Source organism: Leptonychotes weddellii, chromosome 1, assembly GCF_054177405.1.
Source record: "Leptonychotes weddellii isolate Sample4059 chromosome 1, ASM5417740v2, whole genome shotgun sequence".
NCBI lineage: Eukaryota > Metazoa > Chordata > Mammalia > Carnivora > Phocidae > Leptonychotes > Leptonychotes weddellii.
In genome coordinates, this window is record NC_138369.1 from 39,873,948 (window position 1) to 39,898,613 (window position 24,666).

Genomic DNA, 24,666 nt, shown 5'->3' on the forward strand with positions numbered 1-24,666 from the left:
AGATCAGAGGAATGTAGGACTTACTTAAAGGAATAGAAGGGAGGGAAACAGCATTTGAAAAGAACATTGTATGGGACAGAATGTGACGCATTCAAAGACCAAAGGAAGGTTGGTGTGGCTGGAGCCCATGGAGCTGGGGAGGCAGGAAGGAGTTCTTAGGTCAAGGAAAGAATTTCATCCTTATTGTGACACACCCAGTCTTAAACAAAGATAATTTAGTTCAAATAGAGTGCTTCCTGACTCTACTATATTTTTAAAGGGGAGGGATATTATAGACTCATAACTGTTTGAATGCACGGTATTTTTTACTGTTCAAACTAACTAAATTATCTGCAGCCAAACGCACCAGTTTCTTGTGCTCTTCTTATATTTATTATGCATATTCTTAGGGAATAAAATAAAAATGTAAGCCTAGCTAATGCTTGTTGTGAAGACTTGAGTAGTGGCTGAAAGGATCCTCATTATGCAATGATTTATTGTCTGAGTCCCTATATTATAAGATTGCCTAGGACAGCAGAAGTTACCATAATATGAGAACATTCACTTGCAGACCGACTGCTTATATAATTAATCCCCATTGGAACATCCCCCTCACTTAACACCAGCATCTTTCCCTGCCCATCGCTTCACCATCCTTGTCTGTTGGTCTCTCCTTGATTGCTGAATGTTAAACATTTGACAATACAATGCAAATCAATGGCAGTGTAAAGTTCAAACCTTGCAAAAGATGCAGGATTTTATGAATATGATGTTGAAGAACTGCTTCAACCCCCTGCAAATGCTATAGACAAAGATTTGCCAGAGTTAGAACCAATAACTACTGAAGAAGGGAATTTGGAATGCTTTCAAAGAGGAAACAGAGAATTTTGCAAAAATGACCCTCTTTTTGACTATGCTGTGAATGTCAGTATGAATTAAGGGATATTGCAGTGTACTCTTGCTGGGAAAATTGCCCCCTCAAATAATTTGATTGATTCATGCATTCTTTATGCATCCTAAATATTATTGATTACAAATTTTGTTAAATATAAAATAAATAATATTCACATGTTTTAGTATTAGTTTTGGGGTAACAGATAAATCAATTCTTTATTGCCCATTCTCTATGAAATCTACACTTAAGTTGAATGCAATTTAAGTGGCCTTTCCCATGCAAATCTCCTTGGTTAACTAGGCCTTCCCATATTATCCACCATGCTGTGTTCAGCCCCTGTCTTAGCCAGCAAATGCTTCCAGTTAGGTTTCAAGTTACCAAGCCACAACAGATTTTAGCATCTTTTGAAGATAATTTCTCATCTGTTTTCTGCCATTTGCCTTTATATGGTGTTTGTTGTGTTGGTTTTGCTGCTCTTTCAACTTCTCTCTGTTTTCCTCTCCTACAGCTATGTGTTTTGCATTTGAAGACCATCATGCTATCAGGGTACATGTATTTAGCATGTTGATACAGCATGTTCATTCATTTGTGTGCTCATTTTTGTATGACTTTTTATTATATGAATAGTTCATGCTCATTGGAAATAATTTGTACTCACAAGTACCCATTTATGGAAGAAAATTGGAATCACCTGCAATCCCACCACCCAGAGAAAACCAGTAGTGATGTTTTGCTGATATTTGGTATATATCCTTAGGTACTGATGTTGTTTCTAAAAAATTGGATCATATAGTCCATGCTATTGTTTAACCATTTTTTTACACTCATATTGTAGACATTTTTCCATGTTGTCGAATGTGCTTTTTGCATCGTATTTTAAAATATGTGGAATGACCCCTTGAGTGACATAAGGATCACCACAATAGAAGGGCTGGTGGGGCTGTTTTTACCTCGTTCTCTGCATCAGGGGCTATGGCTTCAGATACCCCTGGGGCAGTGTTTAATAATTTGAGATAAATACCAGACAGTACTAACAGTGCTCTAATCTAGCCTAGCTTGTGGTCATTTTTGAGGTCAGAAATGAATGTTCTCACTCTCCTGTAGCCAGCCTCGGCCTGAGCTGCTCACCAAAGCTGCCCTTCTGTTCCAGGACATCGTCTCAGCCCTGGAGGACCGTCTAAGGCCCCTGGTCCAGGCAGAGTTATCTGTGCTCGTGGATGTGCTCCACAGACCTGAGCTGCTTTTCCCAGAGAACACAGATGCCAGAAGAAAGTGCGAAAGTGGTGGCTTCATTTGCAAGTAAGCAGCCTCTCGCTCTGGGGTGGTCAGTTACAGAGCCCTGCTGACCAGACAGAGTGTTTGTTCGTGAAGAAGCAGACGCTGGCCTGGTTTTTGACTTTGATGAGTACAAGGTCATGCGTTAGAGTCCCGTTCTGACCTTGCTAAAGTAAGTTTGTGGGTTCGGTTGTACTTAACTGACACTTGTTTTTGGGTGAGAATTTCTCCTTTTAACTGCATGCCCGATCATCTTCCATGCCACAAGCACTGGCAGAGTGCCCACTGCGGGCTGCGATACAGATGTAGAAAAGTCGTGGCTCTTCTGCCCTCCAAAAGCTCAGACCTACCAGGACCCCCGTCTTTTCCTAACACCTTTGTAGTTTCTTAGTTTATGCTTTGGGGCATTACCTAAAAGAAACAACTGGTTCCATGACCAGAAATCTCCTTTTGATTTTTATCCTAAGGTGGGTTGATTAACTTGAGAGTGGACTCTGCCTCTGAGCCCCTCAAAGGACCCTGGGTCCCTCAAAGGACAAGACTATGGGTGAATGAACAGTGTTCACCTTAACCATTATCCTCATGAGGTTTTTTTTTTTATACTGGTGGCATATTTTAGCCGTGTAACCAGCACTCCTTAGTGGATAAAAAGCCACACTTTATAAACTGACAGGTTTGAGTGGGCTCCTGTCCTATTTCTCCTCCCCCTATCATCTCCTATGTGGTAGGCTCCTGCCCAGTGTGCCCTTTTGCTGCTACTGACCAGCAGGTGTCGCTGTTGAGACACTAACTGGCTGTTCGCACTACAGTGAATGCCCCAAAGCATGTTTAACCTGGGAGTCCTTGACAGATATTTGTTCATTAACTGACTACTTAAAATAAGTTGCTTGTGAAGTGATTGTTTGTTTAATTGAAAGATCATTTCAGGGACCTAATGTATACCCCCCTCCCTTCAGGTTAATAAAGCATACTAAACAGTTGCTAGAGGAGAATGAGGAAAAACTCTGCATTAAGGTCCTACAGACCCTCCGAGAAATGATGACCAAAGACAGAGGCTATGGAGAAAAGGTACTGTGTTTTATTCTCTTGTCAAGACAAGGTCTTGCTATTAAATTGAAGTGGGATGGTGGGTTAGAAATCCACTGTAGTTCAGGCATATTGACTAAGGGGACTTTTTATTTTTTAAAGCTAATTATCTGGTCATGAAAGGTAGCTAAATCATATGCCTTCTCTTCTAAAAATCACATATACTTAGTCGTCTTATAGGCTGCTTGCCACGTAATCTAATGTCAGGGAAATAGTAACAAGGTATTTCATCTAAATTCCTGGTGGGAATGCAAATGCCTCTTGTGTATCAAGGCATGCATTCCTGAGTTTTGGGTTCCAGCTAGGCATACCTGTGGGTTTACTGCTTCTTTCTGGTGAGATGTTGCACAATCCTTCCAGTGTACTAAGAAACTCCCTCCTGTTCTAACTGGAATTAGGGCAGGCAAACACATTACCCTTTCTAGCTCAGACTGGGAAATGGGCAATCCCTGGGACATGCTATTTCTTGGCATAGGCACTGAGCAAGGATGTGCAAGACACCATTCCGCACACTTTCGATTTTGGTCCAAGTGGGATAAAAACAATCTCACTGCCCCTTCTTTCTGCCCCCCCACCTTAAAAATTGGGGGGACATGAATTTAAAATCCCACCAGTTTTCATTTGAAGGTAGTATGTTTACTAATGTTCTCCTAGCCACTTCAGTAGCATTTTCTGAGTAGGTATATCCACTGATGTCATTGATTTGTCAAACTACCCAGTAACTCATTGATTCATCTCTGTGAAGAAGCCTTAATAATTAAATCACTGCCTTCTTTGTCAAAGTGGGTGGTGGCAACCAGGTTATTTCAGGTATAGAAGTCTGTAGGGATCTTGATTTCTGACCTAAGCAATATCTTATGCAAATATTAGAACAATTTCACATGTGAAAATCTTTGGATAAGAAAAATAAACCGGCAAAGTACACAAGCCCTTTTGCAGCATACATTCCTTCACTGTCCCCAGATCACACAGCTTTGAAGTGTCACTCTGAATTTTAAAAATACATAAATTAAAAGGTGAATGAATGTGTACTAATTAGGAAATAAGTATCTATAACTCAGTAGGAACTTGGTGGTAGAAACCTGCAAGACAAGAGTTTATAAATATAAATGATAGAAGTGAAGACCCCTTGTACAAATGAGAGATGATGAGATGTCTTGTTCATACGAGCACTTGCAGAGACACCTATGTAGATCTTGCACTAAAACAAAAAGAAAGAGTAGGCAAAAGCTAATAGCAGAGAGTACCAGACAAACAAGCAGCATTTATTTCACAAGATCATTCTTTTTCTTAAAGTGAGCTTTAAAAAATGTTTTTAAAATATAATTCTAGTAACAGAAATTCACTCTTCATAAAAAGATAAAACCCACCAAAAGAGCCATAACCAGCTAGGAATATACTTGTAGCTTTGGGGGCATAAAACTTGATTTTAAAAGGTGGAGACCAGTTTTCTCTTCTTTAGAATATCTGTTCATTTCTATGACTGAGTTTTTTTTTTTTTAAGATTTTATTTATTTATTTGACAGAGAGAGACACAACGAGAGAGGGAACACAAGCAGGGGGAGTGGGAGAAGGAGAAGCAGGTTTCCCGCGGAATAGGGAGCCGGATGTGGGGCTCAATCCCAAGACCCTGGGATCATGACCTGAGCCGAAGGCAGACGCTTAACAACTGAGCCACCCAGGCGCCCCATGACTGTGATTTTTATAGTAGACTTGGTGTCCCTACGCCCACAAATGTTACAAGTTGTGATTATACTTCAATTTCTCTCAAGTTTTTTTTATTTGTTTTTGTTTTTAATATCATGGAAAGTAGAAAAGCTAGGATTTGGCAACTAAGTACATCAGGGTCTTTGGCCACATGGAAGGTATGCTTCCTCACTGGCTTTCCCTGCTGTTGGTGCTAACTGGGAGAATATCATCACAGACCATGGGAGATGCTGGACCTGAGATGTTGTAAAACTGTCGTTATAAAGCTCATGGAAAACGATGGAGCCTGGGGCTTTAAGAGGGCAGTAGGGTGGAGGTCACTATGAAAGAGTAAATTGTCAGAGTTTAGAAGAGGTTCTTAGGCACTGGCTCACGTTCTTTTTTTTTTCAGCTGGTGAAGAAATTAGCCACACCCAAGCAGAGAGAGGCTTAAAGGAAAGATGGCATGTCTTTCCAGTCTGATTGGGGCTATCATCCCCCTTCACGAAAGTGAAAATACCACAGGCAAATGTGGGAAATGCCATGCAACCAAGGAATACATTCCAGAAACCCATGTTAGTCAACAGCTTCAATACCTATAGCACATACTTAGAATGCTTTGTGAGAAAATGCTACTTAACTATTGACATTAATTGAACTTAAAAGAGTTGGTGGGGGGGTTTGTGCTAAACTATTTCTGTTTTTTCCGATCTGGTAGTGGGTATTAAATTTGTCCTGTTTTATGAAGGCTTTTTGAAAATGATTTTGATGCTTTCACGGCTGTCCCTGTTTGACTACAGATGCATGATGTATGGGGCAGGCCAGCTCTTTCAAGGGTAGAAGGAACCCAGAGCCAAAGAACTAACCTTTCCCAGGCAAACCAGTTGGCTTTGGTTGATAAAATAAATGAGGTGTTCTTTGGACTGGATGCTCAGGGCACAAGGGGAAGTGTGAGGTCATTTCCGTCTTCCTGGCCCAATTTTCCTATTAGTTGTCTCTTAAGTGGAATTTGTCCCATGACTAATGCCCTCCTGGGATGTCCTGAATTGTTCTGCCTCCCTGCCCTGTCCTGAGTCTTCATGGCCATAGTCTGGTCTGGCATCACTTTGTCCTGCTCTCCCTCTGCACACCAGGAGGCCACGGTACAGAGCTGAAGTGACTTCCCAAGGTCACGTGGCAAGTGTGTGACAGGATCAAGACTGAAAGCCAGGGTCTCAAATCCCAGTGCACTGCCCTTTTCTTCCACCCCTCAGGTAGTGTCTACCCTGTCTGTGGGCCAAGTTTTCTTGTCTCCTAAGCCATAATCCTTAAAGATAAAGAGACATAGATGCCTTTATTCATCTCTGTGTCTTCATTCAATATTTAGGATTGTCAAGGTCACAGATGAAAATGAAAGTTGAGATCATTCTTTATTATCCTGTTTAAAAAATGTTGAAATATTAGTTTGCTTGTATGGATTAACTTGTCTAAAAAAAAAAGCCACTGGGTACTGCCACCCATATTACCAGATAGACTAAAACATAACAGAATCACTGAATACTGGCTTACATTTTTTAAATGCCTTATATACCCATTAGTGTCCTAAAGTATGTCTTAAATAACAATTACATTCTTTGACTTCTTGTTATGTGCCAGCCGCTGTACTAAACATTATGTTTTACCTTATATCAGGTCAGCCTCAGAGATAGCAGTAGTGTTATTAACTATTTTATACATGGGGGAGAAAACTTAGGCTCAGAGAGGTTCAGAAACTTGCCCAAGGCCACACAGGAATGGGGGAGCCAGGAGTTCAAACCGGAACACTCTGACTTCAGAGTCTTCTCCACTGTATCATTGGTGATTGACACCATTTGAATGTTTTGAAGTCCATCCACAAATGTAACATTTAAGTTTCGATTATGTTCCATCATTGTGTAGACGACACCGGACAGTGGCTCTGACGCACAGCAGGTAGCAAAATGTAAACATCTCATCTTCAACTGAGTTGTGATGTCTCATCTGATTGAAAACAGTCTCCACTTGATGCCAACTGGCTTTACAAATTACGATTGTCCCAGGATCCTCCTCAATCTCTGGTTGTTCTAGTCAGGTCCCAAAAGAAAGCGTCCAAGTGGACAGTCCTCTTGTCTTGGTCAGTTCCCTGGCAGGTACCTGTCTAAGAACTGTCACATAGGACACCAAGCTTGGGGCTGCTAGAAGAAGATTATCACAAAAAATTAATCATGCTCATTTAGGAATAAAAAAAATCTTTATTATGTCTCTAAAATGCAAAGGAGCAGCAATGAATATTTGTCTCATAGAGTGGTAAATCTAAATATTTTAAAAATGATCACCAAAATAATGGTGAAATGTGTTTTTGTATGATGCTTACAGTGTCTTGCTATCCTATGTATTCAAGGTTAATAAACCTTAAAATTATATCAGGACTTTACAACTATTCTTTGTCTGAAACGCCTACTAAACTCTGCCTTTTTTTTTTTTTAATTTAAATTCAATTGGCCAAGGTATAGTACATCATTAGTTCTTGATATAATGTTCAATGATTTATTAGTTGAATATAACACCCATTGCTCATCGTATCATGTGCCTGCTTTTAATCCACAAATTAAACCATGTCTTTATTAAAAAACAAAACAAAAAAACTTCCCATAGCTAAACATCTCTAAAATTTAATCCGAATCTTTAACTCAGAGAACATCCAAATGCCCTTAGACCCAGCTTGAAAAGACAGCATAATTATGTTATATGTTGTATATTGGCTTCTCTGTAGTCTACTATAGGCTTTTTATTAGTCAAAGAGCTTTGGAAAGAAATTCAGAAGTCAAGAATTAATATAAAAGGATATCTCAGAATTTATTTAAAATCTATTTTCTCTTCTGAATAGTAGTAGCTGTTTTACTACTAGAGAGTTTTTTACCTCAAGTAACGTCAGGGTTTTCATTTCATACTAATTGACAGTACCTGTTAATTACCAATGCTTCTTTTCTCTAGGTGAATAAAATATTAGCATTTCCAGCTACCAGGATTTCTAATAAGGAACTTAAATTTGCAAATGTATTATTAACAAAGAATAATAAAAATAACTTGAGGATCATCTCTCCCCTTTTAAACAAGCACAATTGTGATTAATGCTCTAGTTTTTTTTCTTTTTCTTGACCTTGGTGCTAATCATTTACTTGTTACTAATATCACTTGAATTGGCTCTAATCATCTTTGGGGGAAAAGTGTGTTTTTTTTTTTTTTTTTTGGTTTGTTTGTTTTTTAATCATCAATAGTAGCAGGATTTGGAGCTTCTGCTCTTAGGATATGTTGTCATACTATTTGCTGAAGTGGAACCTGGTTCTGATTTAGCCCAACTACAGTTTGGACCCCAGATCCCTACTGGATGGTAAAATGAATCGAAAGAAAGAATTTTCTCCTAACTTGCATAGATCCAACTGTAGTCTTTGGCTTTCCTCTTTCCCACCCTCTTCCAAAAGAACATGGTTCTTGTTTGGGTAATTGGCCCTTGCTCGCAGCTCAGTTCAAGTTTTCACATCTGCAAGAGAGTGGGAAGGTGTACCTCTGAGCCCTTGGTTAAGTGACCTGGGAGGTTTGATACCTGCCATGTGAACACAGTGTGACAGCATCCTGCCCCCATCCTGAATGGTGTGGTGCAGAGCAGATGTCACTGTGAGCTGTGGTGGTTAGTGCCCCAGATCTCTGCACCTCTTCAGATGGTCCCCATCTAACAACGCTCCAACATGGGAGACTCAGTGCTAAGACAAAGTTTCTAACGCTTCACTTGCTGGTATTTCCTAACATTTCCTTCTTTTTCTCCCCCTTTTTTTCTTTTCCAGCTCATTTCCATTGATGAATTGGATAATGCTGAGGTCCTAATTTCATTTTTTTTTTAAATGTCCCATGGTGATGTTTCCATGACACCTTTCCAGTGAACACTGTGGTCTGTCCCCTAGTCTCTGCAGCGTCTAGTATCTGACTTTGTGTAGTGTGCCTTCTGGGCGTGAGTTGAGTCCTTTGTGTCTGTCTTAGCATTTCCCATGAGTTTGTTTGCCATTTGTCCTTGGAGATCCCATCAGAATCTAGATAAAGATTTTCTAAAACTGTGATAAGATTTCAATCATTCACTGTTTAGAATCTCAGCTGAATTTGTGGTTGATGCTGGTCATTAACCTATCTCTGAAACTCAGTGTTGATATTTATAAAGAGCTTTTCTATCTGGATGCAAAGCATCAATGCAAAAAGAAATAACTGCATTCATATAGTTTGAAAGTAGTAAACAACAACAACAACACTATTCTCTTGGTCCACATGTTGGGAGGTATTGAGTATGAGGGATCATATAAAATTTTGTCTAAGTGAGTTGTGAATTCCAAATTGCTCGTTGAGACTATCTAGATGCAGGCTTACAATGGGGTTAAAAATATACTAGATCTGTGGCTTTTCATCCAGGAAAACTACCTAGAGGTCAGGAAATTGAAATGTCATCTGATGGATCCTATCAAATTAGTATCAAACTAAGTTTATATATATTCATATCAAATTAGTTTTTTGACCACAGTTATCCTGGGGACCAATGAGTGGTCATTTTATTTGGGATTTGGGGGCCTCTGAAATATTTTTTTCTAAAGATTTTATTTATTTATTTGACAGAGAAAGACACAGTGAGGGAAGGAACACAAGCAAGGGGAGTGAGAGAGGGAGAAGTAGGCCTCCCGCTGAGTAGGGAGCCCGATGCGGGGCTCTATCCCAGTACCCCGAGATCATGACCTGAGCTGAAGGCAGAAGCCTAACAACTGAGCCACCCAGGCACCCCTGAAATATTTTTTGTTTGGTGAATATTTTTCATCATTTCCTACCATATATTTAGGTTGCAATACATGTAATACAATTAAAGTATATAAATGAGGGAGTTAAATTGCTTGGCAAATTGAGCACCCTGGAAAAAAATTTTTTTAGACTTTTAAAAATGTCTTTCCTGCTCTACCTCTTTAGATATCTATTACTTCTTTTGATAGACCAAGTAATACCTTACTTTGGGCAGGATAGAGCTACCAGAGCGAATATGTTGTCTATTCTAATATCCACCACCATCATTTCAAAAATATTAAGAGATGGTTCAGATTTACTAAAGGACAGTTTGAATCACAGACTTAAAGCTGAAAGCAAGTTGCTCTGAATTTGGTTCAGTTCCCTCAGGAATGGAGCTCCAAGACATTAAGTGACTGGACTTAGCTTGCACAGCCAGATAGATAGTGGCTAAATTAAAGCTAGCACTGCCGGCTCAGCTCCTCTCCTGGTGTGCTTGCTGTTCTACCACAGTAAACTCTGGAAACATGGACTTTTCCTTGTAGTAATCAGTCTTGGACGGGGAGGAGGCCATGCCCTCTGGGATGAGTAGAAGGTGAGAAAAGGTTGTGCAGTAAAGGCTTAATGAATGGCTTTAACTACAGTGATTTTTGCCATTTCCTGTCTCGTTCTTTCTCTTCCTGGTTATTTCTGTGCCAGAAAAATACCTCATGCTGAATTTGCATGTTGGCACCTTTCATTACTCTTATTTCTACCTGGAGTTGTAAATGCCTCACTGATTTGAACTTTTCCTTTGAAATACTGAAGTTGTGTTTCTATTTGCTTAAGTACAAATGAAGGAACATCTTCCCTAATCGGAGTCTGCAATGTTATTAATATACTGTTTTGCACCATAGTAATCAGTTGATGTGTTTGCTTGCTCAAGATAGAACTTGGGTCTCCTGGCTGGGAGTTTATTGCTTGCTTATGGAAAGATTCCACAGTTGGAGCAGGTGTGTTTATAATTATACTCTAGGAAATAGAATACTGTCTGTTTATAAAAGAAGAATGTTCTGGCAGCCACTTGGATTCTTTGAAAATTCCCTGAGGAAGCAACTGCGGATCCCCTCTTCGTTGTTACCCCTGGCAACTGTCAGAGCCTGGGACACCAGCACTCTGTCCCCAGTCCCTCAGGCTGTTAGATCTGGTCCTCTAAGCAGAGATGGTTGATTGGCCTTTTTCATCAATGGCTGTTCTGGAAACTACCGCAGCTCCTGTGGTTTCTCCTCTACCAAGCCTTTTGTCAATATGTGCTGGTGGAAACCTGCAGCCCACAGCTGGGGTTCGGCAGAAGCTTAATGAGAGTTCATGCTGGCCCGTGATACAGGCAAGGCCTCACACCTAATTTGCAAACCAGTGTTCAATTCTAAACATGGTGGGGAATCGCCCCTGAAATAGTGTAAGGCATATATGGTGATCCCATGAAACCCTGATTGGGGGAGGGCCGCTGCCTTTTGATGATAGAGGCCACTCGGGCATCTCAAGGAAGGAGATGTGCTGTGAATGACTCTTGAAAAAGCACAGCACCTCTGTGTTTTTGTCAGTGCTCTGAGAAATCAAGGTAAAATGAGGACAGAGTCATGGAATCCCTGTAAGGAAAGGGCATGGTATAGAGCCCTCCAGCTGTCTTCTAGAACAAAATGTCATTTGAAACCAGGAAGAGGAGGTTTGGCCTTTCTTTCTTTTCTTTCTTTCTTTCTTTCCTTCCTTCTTGGCAGATAAAGAGGCACAGTGTCCATTCTACCCCCCTAATTTTACCTTTTCCTTGGGGGGTTGTTTGAGGGGGTACAGATTGGGTGTAGGGGAAAAGGAAACTACCATACTTGGGTTGGTGTCCCTTCAGCTCACTCTTAACGTTTATAGCTTGATGAATTGTTACATATGTATACATAAATCAAGATAGGAGATGTTTCCATCACCCCCGGAAAGTTCCCATTATCTACCCATTCTTGGCTTTAAACAGATGCCAACTGATGCTAAAGACACTCAGTTATATGACTAATATTTGAATGCCTGTTACATTCCAGGCATGGTGTGAGGCTGTAGGACTATGGTGTTGCCCCCAAATAGGCACAGTGTCTGCTCTTCTGAAGTCCAGTTTTGTGGGGGAGACGGGTAGTAGTACAAATTAGTGTTCAGTGACAGCTGTAAACCATGAGAATTGCTAGAATGGAGAAGTAACTGGGGGGTTATGAGAACCCATAATTTGGGAACTTCTACCTGAGCAGGGAGGTCGCATAAGAGCTTAGGAGGTCAGATAACAGCAGGTGGGTAGCACCAGCAGGTGATCCTGTGAATCACCTTTCTAAACTGTAAAGTGCTGTGCTAACCAAACAGACGATTTCAATCCAATACTCAAATCTGAGGTGGAGGCGGTAAGGCAAAACAGTAATCCATCTCATTTTCATGTATGTGTCTGTGGCAGGGAATGGTGTGTTGAGAAAGTGTGGGCTATAGCTCAGTGGGACATGCTGCATTTCTTTGTATTTGAGATGTTTTCCCCATTTCATCACTGTCACTTGGACCATGAAATCTCCAGCACCACTGGCTAGAGTGGCATTCCCACTGGTTTAAGGGTGGCTGTGGCCTGCTTAAAGTAAGCCCTCAACTTATCCCACCTTGAGCTTCTTCTGCAAGCCAAGGATGCTGGCGAAGGAGAACTTTGTAAAATTCAGGATGGGGAGAAAAGAGAAACACAAGAATTATTAAATTTCACCTTCAGGGGGCGTTCTCATGACATCCAACCCAGGCTGGAGGTGTCCTACTTTTTTACATTGCTGTGAACTGCTGGGTTGGGCACCTGCCAACATTCAGGCGGCAGTTACATAAGAGCTGCTTTTTTTCCTGGAATTTAGGCTCACTGCTGATGTGTGACCTTCAGCAGTAATTGCCAATAAATGCAGCGGGGCTGTTTACTGTTAGACACTAGCAACCATACAGCAAGCGAGCTCAACTAAGAGCACACAGAAGCTGTTGCAGGAGGATTTGGGGGGAAGGGGGCTGGGGTGTGTGTGTGTGTGTGTGTGTGCGTGTGTTTTGATGCTGAGATTATTCCACAGTGACTGAAATTGTATAATTTAGTCAAGTCAGAATGTGTTTTTTAAAAATGAATTTCGCTATTGGGTTCCAATGAACGTGTTCTGTAAAGGTGAAACGGCATCATTGGGACTAAATTTTTACTTCTTACTTGGTTTCTAAAAACAAATGCCATTAATAAAGGGCATTGTGTTAGCAGATGTGAAGGTTTAAAATTGTTCTGCTGAAATGCTAGTTCACATATTTTAGCTCAATTTTCTTTAAAGCTTTCTAGTCTCTTAAGGTGGGTTTGCAAAGGCTCAGGAAGGACGGGTCCCAGCAAACATATTTGCAATCCTGTCTACTGTTGGCTGGTTGGTTGGTTTCCCTCCTCTGAGGTTTTGAGTGGGTGAAGAGGAACTGGAGGCTGATTCAGGGGTACTAGAGTTCATACATTCCCTTTGATATGCTGAATAGGAGGGCCATAGGATGTCTGCATTGCTTGAACTGTATTCAGCTTCTGCTGGGGATGGTCCATGGAAGGAGACTTCATCTTTCAAGGGAAGATTCTAGAAGCCCATGGTTAATGGAATAATTTATGTTAATGGCAGCGGAAAACAAAAGGTTTTATTTTTTTGGGTGTTTTTTGTTTTTTGTTTTTTTAACAAGGCTGTGGTCTGTGCTAGCCTGTCGGAGGCATATGTGAAATGTATGTGTGTATGTGAGTGGATATTGTTATACATACATAGGAATGATAACTCTAGGAAGACTAAGGGCTTCTTTTTTTTTTTTTTAAGATGAGAAGGTATGATTTCCTTCATTTATAGTAGAAATCCATCCTTCGAAAAATGTTAGGTATGTTACATGTTGCAAGCAAGCATGTCCGTATCTCACAAGCACATACCTGATTACTACTCAAGTCCCTTGATTTGCAGCCTCATCCAAGAAGGCCACTTGGGATTTAGTGACTTGAGATTCATTTTGAATTTCTATTTCAAAACTAGTCATTTGAAATCTTTTTTTCTATGAGGTTAGATTTTGCTGACCTAGTCTAAAAGCACTGGGAAGACATAAGATCAGTGAATAAATACAAAAAGGCAATAGGGTGCAGTAATGGGTTTCCAAGTTCAAAACCAGGCAACATCAGACCACTGTCCGTCACCTGCTGGTTTGGGAGGCTTTGCCTTGATTGGAGGTGTCAGCCCCTGAATGTAGTGACTGATCCTGAGACTAAGGTGGGGAAGACAAGACTTGTCCAAATTCAGACATCACCATTTTCTCAAAACATGCCTCCTTAATGTGTGCTCATTGAGGATGACCCTTCATGTAAAAAAAAAATTTAACTTGATAATAAAATATGCTGAGAAGAATCACTTCATTATTAAATATTATGTTCTGGTTTTGGCATTATATATTATATTTATGTAGCTATTATCTTATTTGAACAATGTAGCTTATTATAAATATGCTTCTATTTTTCAAAATTGCAGCTTACTGCCATAAAATAACCTCATCCTCAAGGAAATAGAGCTGAAATCCTCTTAGAAGGAAGTGCTAGTAAAGGCTGTCAGTTTGTTTTGTTTTGTTTTGTTTTTACCAAATTATATGCCAGGTATGGTTTGGCCTTTGCCATGCCTGAAATCATTTTATGTCCTAGCAAGTTGTATTATATTTAGGGAACTTGCTGTTAGATATTACAAAATGAAGTTTACTGAAAATATACCAAGCATTGTTTAATGTTTTAACTGGAAGAAATCCTAAAGAATATCTGCTCCAGTCTCCTTGAACTACAGGTCAGAACGTGGAAGCCCAGAGAGGTTCAGTGCCTGGCTCAGGTTCATACAGAACCAATGAGCTTGTGGACACATGACCCTGTGTAGCGCTCTTGGTTTTTCCATTCTCTTTCATGAACGGATAGTCCTTCTATACACTATTCAGTGACTCCTGAGGCTGCAAAGCATCCTCTGTTGTCTCAAAGAGCTTCATGAAATGTTCAAGGAGAAAAGATAATTAATTTTAATTTAATTATTATTTTGGAAATTAATTTTAAAACAAGCATATCAGTAGTTTAGGGAAGCAGTAGAGTAAGTGTACAATTATAAAACATATCAGAAATCACTGATGTCTGAGTGATTAAGAAATACCCATATACTACCTATGGGCATTCTAGAAGTATTCACAATACTTCCTTGAACAAAGAGATCTTGAACAAGAAAATTTTAAAAACAAAACAAAACCCCACCACTTGCAATTCATTCTTCTTCATTTCCTTTAACTTTTGATTGGCAAAAGAGTAGGAGGGTAGCTCTGTGGGTTCCTACAGTAAACCCATGCCTATAATCTTTTTGTTCTAATCCTATAGGATCAGTATAAAAAGATATGTTAGTGGGAATGTAGCCAGTGCAAATAGTAGAAGATAACATCTTTTTTCCGTTGGTATCTCTGGCTGCTCTAAAATACATGGGCCGTTGCTTTAATTCTTTTTCTCATGTGTCCCTTCTACACTAAGGGAGATAGCAAATACATTTGCACAGTTTCAGTTCTTTAGCCTAAAGCATACAGAATTTAAGAACAGAGTTAAAGTGTATTCTTGGGTTGTCATTTTATTTATGTCTTGAAAAGACCTGTAACTGACTTCTGTTTTTATTTTCCTTGCCATGCTTCAGTCCCTCCTGCCACTGTATGTCTCCACACCCCAATGGGAGGCTCAAGACTCTGGAGATAAATTTTTTCCCTGAGGCTAGTGAAGTTGTGCTCATGTCTGAAAATTCTTCTGTCCATAATTGAGGGAGCAGCCCTCCACATACACCCCACTGTCCTTGGAGAATTACTTTAATCTTTGTACTTAAAGACATCTCCTGTATCTTTTCATCATTTTACCTGTTGAGAAATGAAAACAGAACAGAAGCCATAAAGTTATATAATGACAATCTTTTTTTTTTTTTTAAGATTTTATTTATTTGACAGAGACACAGCGAGAGAGGGAACACAAACAGGGGGAGTGGGAGAGGGAGAAGCAGGCTTCCCCCCGAGCAGGGAGCCCGACTGGGGGCTCGATCCCAGGGCCCTGGGATCATGACCTGGGCCGAAAGCAGACGCTTAACGACTGAGCCACCCACTGAGTGTCTCCTCCCCTATAATGACAATCTTATATCAAGAACACTTTTTTCCATGTTGGGGATCAAACCACCAAAGGGATAGCATTGGGCTGAACTGAAACACCACCAGGTCTCACAGCTTCATTCCTTCTGTGCTTTCAGCACCTGTTCTGGCTCACTAGCTGACAGCCACACTCTGGCCTCAGTATGGATGCTGTGTCGCTGGAGCATTGATGAGGGAGGCCAAGGTCACTCACTTGCAACGTGAGCCTTGGCCTCATTCCACAGTGCCAGACTGTACCTTGAACTAGCCAGCCATGCCTGGTGTGTGACTTTGGTCCAGGGAGGCCTGGGTAGGGTCTGGTGGTTACCTCTGACATCAGTCAGTTCCCTGCTCCAAGCACGTGCCCTGTGGAGGACAGATTCCTGGAGCCGTCGTTCACAAGCTTTGGGCCTCTGTGAAGGGGAGTGCCCCTGGGGCCTCTGTTACCATTACCCACCCCCTTTCCCTCCCTGCACCTCCTTGGATATGCACTGTGATTGCTTTTTCTCTCTCGGTGTACAAACAAAACACGGGTGTGCCGTGGTTCTTCCTTTGGCGTCTTCCCCCCCCCCCCCAAGATCTGTTTCCTTCTTGGTCATTAGTAGTCTTTTGTTTCTTTCCCTATTTTAAATATGTTTCCCCATCTCAGGCCAATTGTTTCTTCCAGCGCAACCACACTGAGTGCATTTTAAAAGAGAAAGTGTCTCCTCCCCTCAGTTGCTAAAGATCTGGTATAGCCATGTCACCTCATCTTTGATCTTGCCTTCTGTGTTTTGTCCTTCATGTTGGTCTCTGGACTTCTTTGTGGCCCATGAGATTCAAGTGCCATAACTAATATGCTTTGTTTTACTCCCAACTAGCTCCCACAAGCTCCGGATTCTGAGAACTCCACAGAGGTGTGTGTTGCTCACCTATATTTGCAGTGACAGCAAATATGGGTGTTTCTCAGTTGTCCTGGTTGAGTGTCTGAGTTGTAGTGGTGAAATTTCTGTCCTGGTGGTAGGCACAGAGGGAAGTCTTCTAGCCGGGCTGGGACCTGATGGTTTCTGTAATTAAGGAGGCTTTCAGTATAGAAAGTAAGTTCCGAGTTGCTGGAGCTAAACCAGAGCGCCCCTCCAGGTGAGGAGATGGGGCTCTCTGAAGGCTTTCACACAAAACTGTCTCAGTCTTGAAATGTTCAGTTGAGCAACTCTGGAATGTCAAGACCCTTCTGTTGTTCTACAAAATAGACTCTGGGTTCTGTGCAGAGGTAACACAAATTTGAAGTTCTGGATATTAACGTATAGTTTTGGTGAAAGCTACTAATAAATCATAGTTTCACATTGCATTCTTTCTGTTCTTCCTGTTGCTAACTAAACTCGTTAAATGAAGGACTAGAATTAATTAAGGCCTCTAAAGTCATAGAGAAGCTTTTTGGGGAGACCTGTTTCTAAGTATCAGAATTTACTTTCAGAAGCTATTCTAAAATCGCAGTAGGGTAAAGCATGAATGAAGTGTACTTCATTTGAGAAAAGTCTAATGAAGATCTTAAAAATGAAACAAACATTATCAGATTGCTGAGTTGCAGTGTGGCTGCTTTATGATGATCAGTGTCTACTCTGCTAATCAGAGCTCTTCATTGTTAGCAGCTTTGATTAGAATGCTGTGTACTGGTGGGTCGGGGAGAGCTAAGGTGGCCTTGTGTGTGTCTGCTCAGAAGAGTATGCATTGATGTTCTGATGCATGTGCTGTGCAATTATGCATGTATGAACTGTGAAGATTTGCGCTGTTGGTGTCTTGCATTATAACCCCTTTTGGGATCACGTAAAAGTACATAACATAGTATATGGCCAAAAAGTCAGAAACCTGCTCATTTAAATAGTGTGTTAGGCTTGGGGACAGGACAGTTGGTAAGCAGTATTCTAAGTAATCGAGCATTAGCATGTGTCTGGGGAAAAAATTTTAGAAGGCCTAAAATCCTCTTGTGTAACTCTTACCTCAGTATGAGCTCTTGGTATTTTATTTGTGATTGATACTGAAGATGGTCATGTCTGCCTAGTGTTGTACTTAAAATGGAATTTCTGCATGCTTAGCAGGAGCTTGAACCGAGCCCCCCCCTGAGGCAACTGGAAGACCATAAAAGGGTACGTAGTCTTGGATGTTGGGAGCTAATGACCATAACACCTCCCTCAGCCATACATTGTAATTTAAAGACAGCTTATGTTGGTGTTGATATTGCTAAAGCATTAATTGGCTCAGGACCAGTCACAGCCATTTGTATTAGTGAGGCTAACTGGTGAGTCCACTTATTATCTACCTGCTTGAGCCCTATACCTTGCCAGTGTCCAAATGATGACCAGGAAGCTTTTCATGACCTCTCTTCTTTTTCTGTAGCGGCTTTCTAATTAGATGAAGTCTTTAAAAAATTTTTTTTCTGCAAGTGACTGATGATCATTATGATTAATTTATAATCAAAAAAAGTTTAATAAAAAGTTCACAATTACATTACTCAGCTATAAAAGCAGCTAATGATATAATATTCCCTCTGCCCACTTTTTTTACGCAGGTGTGTATATGTGCCAACAAACATTTTCTTTGTCCTTGGGATTATTCTAAGTGTACAACTTCTGTACCTTGCTCTTGTCATTTAATATTGTGTATGACGATTTTCTTTGAAAGTCTGAAAATTAATAGCTGTCTGAAGTTCCACAAATGAACAAGTGGTTTGTAATATTTTCCTTTGATGAAGAGATGAAGAAATGGGTACATCTTTGGGTAGATTCCTAGAAGGGGCATTCTTAGGCCAAAGGAGAGATACTTTCTTTAGGTGCTCATTATGCATTGCCAAACCATTTTCTACAAGGCTTATCTACATCGTTAGCATGCTGACCAATTCATGTTACTCATTTTTGGAAGATAACCAGATATCCTGGATTTCTGAGTACTTATCATATGCCAGTTACTGTGCTAAGACTTTTACATATGTTAACTCATCAATTTAATTTTTATTAATGCTGACATTGACTCAGTGACATAGCCTTCATCCCCATTTCATATTAGGAAACTAAGACACAGGAAGTTGAGGTACTTTACCTAAGGTCATGCGGTTAGAACATGAGCAGTTATAACAAAGACTGCCTTGGAATTGTGGTCATCAGTGTCCTGGAGGATTTTTGCCTGAGATAAATGTGTGGCCCCATGCACCTTTGTTCTGCTCACATGCTCCAGCCCCTGCTCAGTCCCACCACATCCCAAATTCTTTGAATTCTTCTTCAATTGTAGTTTCTCAGGCTATGACCAAAGAACAGCTCCTGGGGAGCTGGCATTTAGTCTTTCCCCTCCAGCATCCTGGATCTCTAGCAGTTAGTCGACAAAGGGCCCCTTGCATTCCTGTGTTTTCCATCCGTACCTGTGCTTTAAGAATTGCCACGGGCCTTAGAAGTAGCTGGAAAAGACACATAGCCATCCCTCATGCCCTAAGTTCTCAGGGGACACGGTACTGAATGCTACATAAGGGCATAAGCTTTGGAATTAGAGGTTCAAGTCTCTCTGTGCCAAGCCTAGCTGTGTGATTTAAAGCAAGTTATGTATCCTCCCTGTGCCTCAGTTTCTTCTGCTGTAAAATGGGGATACTAATAGCCTCTGCCCCTTAGGACTGTCCTGCTGAGCTGTGCTCACGAAGCACTTAGCACAGTGGCTGGAATATGACAAGGGATATTAACTATTGTATTGTAGTTACCTCGCAGACTGAAACGCTTCAATTGATTTGGTAGACAATAGTAGCAAAAGGAAGGTATTTTTAAATTGAGACATGACCTTAGTGCTGACTAAAGCGTGAAAGGCTCACTACTCATGTGAGAGAGGGTGATCTTTCCTGCAGCACGTGATTTTCAAGTGGCTGGAACCTAGGAAGCCAAAAAGTTCACTTTTTCTCTCCTGTGCATATGTGGCAATATTAACTCCTTAGTGCCTTGTTCGGCACTTGTCTCTGTCCCTACATATCATTAGCCACTCAGTCGAACTGATAGAAATGAAACTTGTTTGAACCAAACTGCAAGGAAGGAGCTTGGTTTCATTACTCTACATCACTGAATTACCATTTTCACTGTTCTAAAATGACACTTACTACAAAAGAAACTCTTGGCCTTTGCCTTTTCTCAGTCTTAGGTAATAATGTGTGTGTGGAATTTCTTACCAGAGACAAACATCTGATATCTGTTTGCATACTATAGGTGTAAACTTCTGGAAAAAAATTAATGTTATTTAAAAAGAAGGGCGGAGGGTTGCATGGCCAAATGTTAAAATCGCAGAAGTGACGTTATTTGGGGAGTCTTTTTTTTTTTTTTTTTCCTTTTCTGCAATAGGGTTTCTGATCCTAGTACGCGGTGAGGAGTTTTGTGCTCTTGAGTGATTTATATCATGATGATTAGGAAGGCTTTTCTCTGCAGATTTTAATTTTTCCTAAATTAAACCACTGGCTCAGAAAACAGAATTTTTCTCAAACCTAAGTTTTTACACTAGGGATTTGCATAACTTTTTATAATGTTGTCCATTTTCTTTTTCCCTTTTTACCTAAAATTATCAGTCTTTATTCTTTCAGAAAAGGAATAAATCTCAACTTGTTAAAAAAAAAAAAAGGCAAATCCCACATGCTCTGTGGTTTTTTTTCCCTTGCAGCTTAAACTTTTTTGTGTGTGGGGAGAGAAGGTGAGGTGAATATGTGCCAAAAGCCTTATAATTAAGAAGGAAAAAAATAAAAGTTTGTAGGGTAGAATGTATGTGTGTGTGTTTTTCCATAATTAGCACATTTCATGATATTCTCTTATGGGGGAAAATGTACCATTTGATGCATCAGTTGCTATGGTAACCGCTAGGGTTTTTCTGTGGAAGGAGAGACAAAATGGTAATGTGAGATCCCTTTGTAACTTCAGTTGGCATCCAGGCTGCATAAATGTGAAGTTCCTGTTCCTGGAGTCCACGTGTTCCCAGATGACATGTGTTCCTTCCTTTACCTCCCGCTTGCTTGATGGCAAACTGACCATAGTCTTGCCAATTGCCCTCAAGCTAAGGAGTGGAAAATCTGAGTTGCTCCTCCCTGAAGCGGAATTGGAGTGTAAAGGCTATAGTTGAGACTTCCTAAAAGACGTGTGTTTGTTGGTTGGTCGGTCATGGTCACCCTGCCTTTGACTTGACCATTCCATCTTCCATCTTCCAGACGCTTGCCAGGATTGGCTACATTGTCTGTCTTGAGCAGTTGCAGCTTGTAGGCCTCAGCCCACCCATCTATCTCTCAAACAACGTTCTTGTGATGCCCAGAGGGATCCAGTTAGAGAGTTAGGATGGTTTACTGCCAACCATTCCCTATTGTGGGAATTCAAACACTGTATGTTATTGAAAGAAAATCAAACTGATACATCATTATGTTGAAAAAAGGAAATCATATTTAATCTCCTGTTACATTCAGCATGGAGGTAACTTTTTCTTTCCCCTTTTTCTTTCTGGGTCAGCTTCTGTGAATGATCCTTTGAAATTTGTATTTCTCTCATCTTATGAAGTCAACCTTTAAATCACCATGCTCTCACTGACTGCTTTGGAGACCATCGATGTGTTTGTATTGGTGCTGGAGACGAAAATGCCAGCAAAGCTATATCTTTATAACAAAATGTGGTTTTCTAAACCATTAAAGAATATTGTGCCAAATGCAGTCTATTTAAAAAGTACATGAAAACCTCATAAATAGCTTCCCCATTGGAAGCACTCTCGGAATTTTGTATTTACAGTCAGTCAAGGTGGGTAACAAGTCTCATGAGCTAATAGAAGCACCTTCCTTTGCTGAACTACAATGAGAGACATATTTGTGAGTGGAATGGAGAGAAGAAAATAGAGATTTTTTCCATTTCCTGAACTTTGAATTAAAAATCAGTACTGCCCACTCCCCTCCTATTTATCCCATCCCAATTTGTCCCCTGAGTCTTTGACCAGCAGCATGAATTAAGAAAGAAGAAAAACTTGGCAGTGTAGCCTTGAGACCTTATGTGATTTTGACGCTGAACTAAGGAGTTTTCTACCTTTCTCCTTTGTTCCCTGGTCCCACGTTCCCCTGGCACGCCAGCCTCCTTGCCCCTCTCAGGGCCCTTCTCACCCTCCCGTCTGCTCCCTCCCATCCTGTTTTGCAGACACCCCACTTGAAGTCTCCAGACCTCTTCTTGGAGCTTCTTAACAAATCACTTTAAATTCTACTGACTCATGTTACCATTGCAGGTCTCTTCAGAAGAACTCTTGGGCCTCTATTTTAGACACCTGCTATATCTCAGCACCCCTTCCCTCTGCTAGACTTCTCACTCACCTCTCCTGATGATGTGCCAGAGGAACTCCATGCCTTACTACTTTGTCCCTGGGAAAGAGTCTGGGGGAGAACCATACAGCCTCTGACTTTTAGAAACTTCCAGACCGGGAGGTGGTCTGAGAGTCACTTAGCAGGACTGAATGTAGAATAGAGCTGAGAATAAATCCTGCTGCTTTGTGCTGCTTTGCTAATGTCCCCTAGTATTAGAGAACAAATCATGGTTTTATTTATTTTTTTGGTTGGAGTTGTGGAAAGCGTTGTTATGTCTTCTGTCCAAGATTCCTTTGATAGTTATATTTTTAAAACATTGTATTACGGAAAGGTTCAAATACATACAAGAAGAACTAGAAGAGTTTTGAGAACCCACATTCCTAACTCAGCTTCAACAACTATCAACTGGCTGCTCATATTTATATTCCTTACCTATTCCCCTCCCTTATTATTTCAAAGCAAATGTCAAACTCATTTTGTTCATGGTGCTTATTTTTTGATTGGCATGTCTGATATCTGCCCCTACTTTATTTTCTATAGCATTATTTTTTCTTCACCACTCAACCCATTGACTGTTTCTATAAGAAAAGCTTACTTTCAGCTCATTATATCATTATGCAGTATTACTTTTATATCTTAATATTTTCTTACAATATTGGGAATAGACCCTATGCCTGGGGTAACATTTTTATATTGCTATGTGAAGGGTGACCTGTAAAATTCTCATTTTGTCTGAGTTTTATTGGCTTACCCCAAAGGGACTTTTTTGTTTTTGTTATTGTTAGTTGCCCTTCAGAATTAATGTTCTGTGTTTATCACTGTGAGAGGGAGAACTTGAGATATTTAATATTCTAGATTGCTGCTTTTTTTTTAATGATGCGCTTTCCTGAGAAAATATTGAAGAAGTTAACTTCAGAGTTTCCAAGTGCTTTTATTAATAATTTATTTTTTCACCGAGTGAAACTGAGCCAATTATAACTGAGTACCCCCATGTTTTTTGAGTATTAGTAGCTCACTTATGCATTAAATTCAGAACCTGATTTCATTATCCTGTTTGAATTAAGGGTGAGGCGCTCAGGCAAATTTTGGTCAACCGTTACTATGGAAACATCAGACCTTCAGGAAGAAGAGAAAGCCTCACCACCTTTGGCAATGGCCCGCTGTCACCAGGAGGACCCAGCAAGCCTGGGGGAGGAGGTAGGCTGTGTGGTGTGCTAATTAGCTGCACGTGTGAATCGAGTGTGCCACATGAGAGCTACATGTTTCTCCTTAACAGGTTGAAACTAACAGATGAATTTGGGTGGCAAGTGTGTTTTCTAGCAACTTGTTTTGTCTTTGGTCTACCATCAAAATGATATCTAAAAATATTTCCCTGCAGTTAGATATTGGCTAAGTCTTTTGCCCCTCTTTCCAGTACAGCAACCCTCTGGGTGATTTTTGAATGACACAAGGAACTTGATTTTACTCCCCATTTTCTTGTGCTTGTGAGGATTCATTCTTCCCATTAAATAACAATGGTGTTAGCAGTGAGGATGGTGAAAACTACCATTTATTGTACACCTACTGATTGCCAAGGGCTCTCCCAAGCATTTGAGCTTCTTGTTTGCTCCTCCAAGTACCCCATTATATGGCAGGTACTGTTGTTATCCCTTTTTAACAGAAGAAAAATGGAAGCTTGTTAGTGACTGGTCTATAATTTGAACCTCGGTATGTCTAATTCTAATGCCTATTCTGTGTTCCTCCCAAACTCTGAAGGGAGTTTACTGAAAAGAAAAAAGAAAGAAAAGAAAAGAAAAGCCTCTATAGAATTGCTTAAAAAAAAAAATCCTCAAAGAGTTTGCAAAACATTGTAAGCACAGTTACAGCAAAAGTTGCAAGAACGTTGAACTCAACTGTGGGTATTGGTTTTGGTTTTAAAGTGGGGAGGGCAGGAGTTCAGTGCTCTCTGGAAGCACAAGTGTGAGTTGTCTGATTCCTTGTCTATAATGATGACTGTTATGCACTATAGGTTTTGGGGGCATTCTGTAGGTAGCACCAAAATACTTGGTGGTGAATAAAGTTATCCTAGCAATATCTGGGAAGGGATCTTGAGTTTCTCACCAAATGAAAACTTGAAGCATATCTACTTACTTCATGGGGCTGTACAGCTTCAGTGAAGATAGAGTTCTCAGAGTATCCCAGGAACAGGACCTTAGCATTTCATCTGCAAGTTCCCAGGGATTCTCAAGCAGAAGTTCCTCACATAACATCTCAAAACTATTTCTCTTTACTTTCTGTAGTGGGGTCATTCCACAAATATGGGAGGCCCTGGGGAGGCCTTCTGAGGGTGTTTTAGAAATGCATCAGAGACCGTTTCTGCTTTAAAAAAGCTGTAAGAGAGAAGAGACGCAACCCAATTTCTACTCTGCACTATGGATATAATGGA

The 24,666-nt window shown here is 40.5% G+C and overlaps 1 protein-coding gene across 4 annotated transcripts in view; it reads left to right on the forward strand.

The window, feature by feature from the left end:
- The window catches only part of ITPR1 (inositol 1,4,5-trisphosphate receptor type 1), a 326,205-nt gene that overhangs the window by 197,133 nt on the left and 104,406 nt on the right, over positions 1-24,666 (forward strand). For 2 of the 4 annotated variants that reach the window (XM_081821141.1, XM_081821151.1), the window contains 3 exons: positions 2,025-2,173; positions 3,106-3,217; positions 23,306-23,438. In XM_081821141.1, the coding sequence (XP_081677267.1) occupies positions 2,025-2,173; positions 3,106-3,217; positions 23,306-23,438 (394 nt within the window). Of the gene's footprint in view, positions 1-2,024; positions 2,174-3,105; positions 3,218-8,760; positions 8,794-16,785; positions 16,822-17,997; positions 18,049-23,305; positions 23,439-24,666 lie in introns of all 4 variants that reach the window. The other 2 variants (XM_081821132.1, XM_081821136.1) reach the window with 2 other exon arrangements.